Source organism: Palaemon carinicauda, chromosome 20 (assembly GCF_036898095.1).
Source record: "Palaemon carinicauda isolate YSFRI2023 chromosome 20, ASM3689809v2, whole genome shotgun sequence".
Taxonomy (NCBI): Eukaryota; Metazoa; Arthropoda; class Malacostraca; order Decapoda; family Palaemonidae; genus Palaemon; species Palaemon carinicauda.
In genome coordinates this window covers 74,298,602-74,306,101 of record NC_090744.1, presented here as the reverse complement: position 1 = coordinate 74,306,101, position 7,500 = coordinate 74,298,602, and the positions used below count along the sequence as shown (strand labels likewise).

The following is a 7,500-nucleotide window of genomic DNA, read 5'->3' as shown; positions in this document are numbered from 1 at the left end:
GGATAGGAAATGAAGGGAACGATTTGTTTCCAGTGAGAGTGGGGCTTAGACAGGGATGTGTGATGTTGCCGAAGCTGTGAGCTGTGAGAGAGGTGAATGTTCGAGTACTGGGACGAGGATTGAAACTGGTAGACGAGAATGACCATGAATGAGAGGTAAATCAGTTGTTGTTTGCGGATGATACGGTACTGGTTGCGGACGCAGAAGAGAAGCTTGGCCGATTAGTGACAGAATTTGGAGGGGTGTGTGAAAGAAGGAAGTTGAGAGCTAATGTGGGTAAGAGTAAGGTTATGAGATGTACAAGAGGGAAGGTGGTGCAAGGTTGAATGTCATGTTGAATGGAGAGTTACTTGAGGAGGTGGATCAGTTTAAGTAATTAGGGTTTGTTGTTGCATCAAATGGTGGAGTGGAAGCAGATGTACGTCAGAGAGTGAATGAAGGATGCAAAGTGTTGGGGGCAGTTAAGGGAGTAGTAAACAATAGTGGATTGGTCATGAAGGTAAAGAGAGTTCTATAAGAGAAAGTGATTGTACCAACTGTGATGTATGGATCAGAGTTGTGGGGAATAAAAGTGACGGAGAGACAGAAATTGAATGTGTTTGAGATGAAGTGTCTACGGAGTATTGCTTTTGTATCTCGAGTAGATAGGGTTAGGAACGAAGTGGTGAGGGTGAAAATGGCTGTAAGAAATGAGTTAGCAGCTAGAGTGGATATAAATGTGTTGAGCTGGTTTGGCCACGTTAAGAGAATGAAAAATGTCTGTCTACTAAAGAAGGTGATGAATACAAGAGTTGATAGGAGAAGTACAATAGGAAGGCCAAGGTTTGGGTGAATGGATGGAGCGAAGGAAGCTCTGGGTGATAGGAAGATAGATGTGAGAGAGGCAAGAAAGCGTGCTAGAAATAGGAATGAATGGCGAGCGATTGTGACGCAGTTCCGGTAGGCCCTGCTGGCTCTTCTGGCCCCTTGGTTGACCGCGGAGGTAGCAGCAGTAGGGGATTTAGCATTATAAAGCTTCATCTGTGGTGGATATTGGGGGAGGGTGGGCTTTGGCACCCTAGCAGTACCAGCCAAACTCAGTTGAGTTCCTTGTCAAGCTGGGAGGAACGTAGAGAGTAGAGGTCCCCTTTTTTGTTTCATTAGTTTGATGTCGGCTACCCCCAAAATTGGGGGAAATGCCTTGGTATATATATGTATGTATGTATGTATGTATGTATTATTGTTATTATTATTATTATTATTATTATTATTATTATTATTATTATTATTAGCTAAGCTACACATTTAGACGTGTTTTTCATATTCAAAAAATCCTTATATATTCTTGATACATTAATGTCTGGATTTTCTTAACGACCTCGGGATCAGAGCCCCAGGCGAAATCACACAAAGACAAGAGCTTGTGACCGGCCGGGAATCGAACCCTGGTCGGCAAGCTTGTATAGACAGTGACTAAACCACTTGGCCACGAAGAAAGATAAAAGTCAATGACAATTCTTCTGTACTTATTCCTGTCGAATTCAGGTGTTTTGTACTTAGAATTGAAATCAACCCATATTCACCATCGTAGCTAATTGGTAGTTTGTTACTTGGCATTTGATTAATGATGAATTTTGCATATTTAGACGTGTTTTTCATATTCAAATATGCCATATATATTTTTGATACATTAATGTCTGGATTCTCTTAACGACCTCGGGATCAGAGCCCCAGGCGAAATCACACAAAGACAAGAGCTTGTGACCGGCCGGAAATTGATCCCTGGTCGGCAAGCTTGTATAGACAGTGACTAAACCATTTGGCCACGAAGAAAGATAAAAGTCAATGACAATTCTTCTGTACTTATTCCTGTCGAATTCAGGTGTTTTGTACTTAGAATTGAAATCAACCCATATTCACCATCGTAGCTAATTGGTAGTTTGTTAGTTGGCATTCCATTAATGATAAATTTTGCACATTTAGACGTGCTTTTCATATTCAAATAAGCCATATATATTTTTGATACATTAATGTCTGGATTCTCTTAACGACCTCGAGATCAGAGCCCCAGGCGAAATCACAAAAAGACAAGTAGTTTGTTAGTTGGCATTCCATTAATGATAAATTTTGCACATTTAGACGTGCTTTTCATATTCAAATAAGCCATATATATTTTTGATACATTAATGTCTGGATTCTCTTAACGACCTCGGGATCAGAGCCCCAGGCGAAATCACACAATGCCAAGTTACAGTCTACCAATTAGCTACGATGGTGAAGATGGGTTGATTTCAATTCTAAGTACAAAACACCTGAATTTGACAGGTATAAGTACAGAAGAATTATCATTGACTTTTATATTTCTTCGTGGCCAAGTGGTTTAGTCACTGTCTATACAAGCTTGCCGCCTAGGGTTCTATTCCCGGCCGGTAACAAGCTCTTGTCTTTGTGTGATTTCGCCTGGGGCTCTGATCCTGAGGTCGTTAAGAAAATCCAGACATTAATGTATGAAAAATATATATGGCTTATTTGAATATGAAAAACATGTCTAAATGTGCAAAATTTATCATTAATGGAATGCCTAGTAACAAACTACCAATTAGCTACGATGGTGAAGATGGGTTGATTTCAATTCTAAGTATAAAACACCTGAATTCAACAGGTATAAGTACAGAAGAATTGTCATTGAGTTTTATTTTTCTTGGTGGTCAAGTGGTTTAGTCACTGTCTATACAAGCTTGCTGACAAGGGTTCGATTCCCGGCCGGTCACAAGCTCTTGTCTTTGTGTGATTTCGCCTGGGGCTCTGATCCCGAGGTCGTTAAGAGAATCCAGACATAAATGTATCAAAAGTATATATGGCTTATTTGAATATGAAAAACACGTCTAGGTTGTGCAAAATTTATCATATATATATATATATATATATATATATATATATATATATATATATATATATATATATATATATATGTGTGTGTGTGTGTGTGTGTGTGTGTGTATGGAATCGCAATTTAAGTAGAAAAAAAAATAGACAATGCTGTTATCATCTTCTTTATTTAGTAGCTTTCGACATAACGTATGTCATGTCATCCTCGGCTTATTCGCAATTATCATTATGTAAAATTTTTTAAAATTAATAAAAATAATCATAAGTACGTAGTTACGAAGATATACTTCCAAGAACTGCCCAACCAGTTCTAGAATCAGACCAATCACGGAACACAAAACCATATAAAAGACTTATTACACATATAACTATATATATATATATATATATATATATATATATATATATATATATATATATATATATATATATATATATAAAAGACTCAATAACTAATATACCTAGTCACCCGCAGGAGATGATGACCACCAATCCAGAGCAGCAACCCACAGACCAGAAGGATCAATGGGCCACTGGCAACTGAACAGCTAAGCCCTCATTCAAGTTGGGTTTTGTCCTAAAAATGTATAAAGACTCCAAGATTCTCAGTTGGCTGACGCTACTATGTATGACTGTAATTTTGAAATTTCCCTTAGAAATGGCATGACCAGAACTAAATGCGTGGTCATGAATAGAGGAAATTGTAATTTATTCTATTTTTTTTTCTTTCATTTGAAGGTACAGATCTCCCCATGTGCTCCAAAATCCTACACTGAAGCTGTCTAGATGTGCTTCCAGTGTAGCAATCATTACAGAGTTGAAAAGTGTATATGACAAGGACGGATCTAGAGGGGGGGGGGGGGGGGGGGGGGGGTTTAAGGACTTCCTAACACCCCGCCCCCCTCAAATTTTGAAAGTGCCCTTTCAAGTTTTCTAGGTGCCTTCTTGAGACCATTAAAAAACGAAGTAGTAGCCTATATTCTAAACAGTAGACAACTGTCATGACACAGTTATTACGGTAATGATGACGTGATGATAGATCCAGCTCTAACAGTAACACTGGAAACTTTTTGTCTATTCTGAATTTGTTGGCCACACGTGATCCAGTGCTAATATGTCATCTTGAGTCAAGAAAACGTAACTGTACTTACACATAAAAAACATTCAAAATGAGGTTATAAGTCTAATTTGTAGGTATCTGAGAAACAAGGTAACAGCAGATTTGTTAAATGAGACTCACTCTAAATATTTCAGTCTCATTGCAGATGAAGTGACTGACACCACCTCAAATAAAGAAGTACTGTCTGTGTGTCTACGGTATCTTTCAGGAGAAAACCAGATCAATATTTTGGAAAGCTTCATAGATTTTGTTAATCTAGATCGCACAACATGGGAAACTATTGCAGATGCAATTCTTAAATCTCTAACCGATAATGGTTACATTTATCAAAACCTGAGAGGCCAGGGGTACTACGGCGCCTCTGCCCTGTCATCCTCTCGAACTGCAGTAAATGGGAGGATAAGGCAGGTTGCACCTTATGCAATATACTCTCACTGCCAAAGTCATCTGCTGAACCTCAGCATTGCATCCTCATGTAAACTACCCGCTGTGCGGAATATGATAGGGTCTCTGAATGGAGTGTTCCTGCTCTTTTCAAATTCTCCCAAACGCCAGTCATTGTTTGAAAAAGTTCTGGAACAGTCAGATGATTACAAGGGGAATAAGAAAAAAATTCTCAGCCTATGTAAGACCCGGTGGGTTGAAAGACATGATTGTTTCAACACCTTCCATGAACTATACATACCTACAGTAACGACCCTGGAAGTGATATTGAGCCCACATGAGTTTACTGATATCATAAGAAATGAAGATTGGATTTGGGACTGTGATACAAGAACCAAGGCCCGTGGCCTTTTCTCAACAATGAAGAGCTTTGAGTTTGTTATTGCATTTTATGCAGCAAAACAAACCCTGTATGCAATACGCCCAATTGCAGTGAAACTCCAAAGGAGTGATCTGGACTGCTATGAGGCATATAATATGGTTGATTCAACCATTAGAGAGATTAAAGATTTGAGAGACAGCCTAGATATCAAGTTTTCTCAGTGGTTGATGAATCCTCAAAGCTCACGGAAGCTGTTTGGGGATCAGTGGCAAGACCACGTACAGCTCAACGTCAGATCCATCGTAGTAATGCCCCTGCACAAACCACTGAAGAGTATTTTCGTATAAATCTAGCAGCCCCACTTGTGGATCATCTCCTGAGTGAGATGGATACTCGTTTTAATCATGAGTCCAGGACTGCTGCTACGCTGTTTGAGGTAATTCCAAAGTTAATCCTGGAAAAACATGATCTTGAGAATCTAGCAGAGAAACTCTTGTATTGGGAGAATGACCTTCCTTCTCCCCTGTCGCTGACTGATGAGTTAAACCATTGGAAAAATCGTTTTTCTATAATAGACCAGTTGCCGACAAATCTTATAGAATGTATAAGGCTGTGCGATCCAGACATTTACCCCAACATCTATGAACTACTTGCCATTGGCTGTGTGTCACCAGTTGGCAGTTCAACAGCAGAAAGGTCGTTTTCAGCATTAAGACGTGTAAAAACCTACCTCAGGAATAGAATGAGTGTTGAGAGGTTGATTGGGCTATGTCTGATGCATATACACCACAACGAAGAAGTTGATGTTAAAGCCATTATTGGAATGTTTATCAATGAAAACAGCAGAAGACTGTTTACTAAGAACATCTTGATGGACTAGATTATTTTGGTTCAAGTATATCGCAAAATATGAAAAACTCTTATCTCACACACACACATCATCACTCTTAGTCTATAAAAATTAACTATCAAATTAAATGCCAGGATTTTTCTTTCTATTATTCTTTATTTACCAGTATGTGTCTTTCAACGAAATCTTAGTTTCTTGGGTCAATTCTATTTGTACTCTGTATTACTATGACATTGTCAGTGAATGATTTATCCATGAATTATATAAAAAGGTGTTTTCTTGTGTGATTTTTTGTGTAAGAAAAGCATGTTATTTACAATATTCTGTATTTTCAATTTTATGATGTTTGAGATATCAATTAGGTGCAGCAATTGTTTCTTAATTATAGTTTTTTTATCGGTATTGTAAAAAAAGTCTTGAATTTCTTAACTCAGATCTATTTACATTTTAATAACAACAATTTATATTTTGACGAATAAAATAATGGTATAAATTGCAATCAGTGGTTTTTGGTTCTTCTCTAATAATATTGTCTATTCCATTAATTTTTGAGCAAATTTGTAAAGTGCTTTTTTAAGTGATTACATGTGCCCTTTTTTCCTTAACTGAAAAGTCTGGATCCGTCCTTGTATGACACCGGAACACAAGGAAGTAGGTAGACCCCTCTTATATTTAAAAAGTGAGCAAACTGAGAGATTTTTAGTAAAAATTAGTTTGAAATCTATGTTGGGATAACACTTCCCTCAATCCTCATAATCTCTGTTCTTAGTCTCTCCGAAACAAAACCATAGAACGAAAAAGAGACAAATAACTTTTTTTTACTGACCGTTTGAATTGATAAATTTTGGCTGTAAATTTTACCAAAAAACTTCTTAACTTGATTGTAATAGAGGTTCAGAGGGAACCCATTGTTAATAAAAAATTTCTTTTAGAAAATTTTCTCCCTCATGAAACCCCAGATAAGTTAAACATACATGATAACATGTATATAAGTGTTTTTATTCAATTAATTTTGTAGATTTGAGGTTCCGGACTTAAAAAATGAGTGCTTAGTCGTGTAAAAGTGTTTTTCTCTCTCTTTTTTTTTCGAAATGATGAGGCTTAAAAAATATTATGTTTCCGAGAGACAAAGATATTTGGAAAAAGCAAAGTATCATCTTTTTCCTTTTCTTTTTAAATATAGAAAGATAACAAATGAACAGCACTCTATAGAATATTGGATCCTACTGCAATACAAAAGTAAGAAGAATCACATCCTAACTTTACGAAAATCATTCAATAATTAAATCCTTCATAACATACGCTACTACACTTATAAACTATGCTAGAACACCTAATTATTAATGCAATACTGTGCAACATTACTCTTAATATCCGTAGCGCATATAGTATTACATTACTAAATACATAACAATTAATAACTATATGTTACCTGTGGGAAAGGTACGATAGAAATGTTACCTTTAGTCTCGATGAAAGGAAGTGAAAAGCGAAAATTGATACTGGCATCTTAGAGAGAGAGAGAGAGAGAGAGAGAGAGAGAGAGAGAGAGAGAGAGAGAGAGAGAGAGAGAGAGAGAGAGAGCAGTATTTCACATAAACAACAACAAAAGCCAAGTGTTTGTTACCTTATAAACTGCACCTAAAGATTAATTAGTATGATCAGGTATAAGATGCATAACAGGATTTGAAATTATTCATTTCTGTTTTGTGGGAGAAAATTTATTGGTTGTTTTTAAGTCTATACCTAAGTTTAGAGCCAAATTCGAGCACACTTTTTTTTTTCTTAATATAGGTTTTGGCACACATACATCAGCAGCGCCGTGGTTAGTATTAGTCCAATATATTTCCTAAAGAAAGCATAACTAGCATCACTTTTTATTTTGGAGACACGGAA

At 36.9% G+C, this 7,500-nt stretch overlaps 1 protein-coding gene across 1 annotated transcript in view; it reads left to right on the top strand.

Moving 5' to 3' along the window:
* LOC137659896 (52 kDa repressor of the inhibitor of the protein kinase-like) overlaps window positions 1–5,101 on the top strand; it is a 15,733-nt gene extending 10,632 nt beyond the window's left edge. The window contains exon 3 of the mRNA XM_068394671.1: window positions 4,134–5,101. Coding sequence (XP_068250772.1) covers window positions 4,134–5,101 — 968 coding nt within the window. The remainder of the gene's footprint in view (window positions 1–4,133) is intronic.
* Window positions 5,102–7,500: the final 2,399 nt, after the last annotated feature.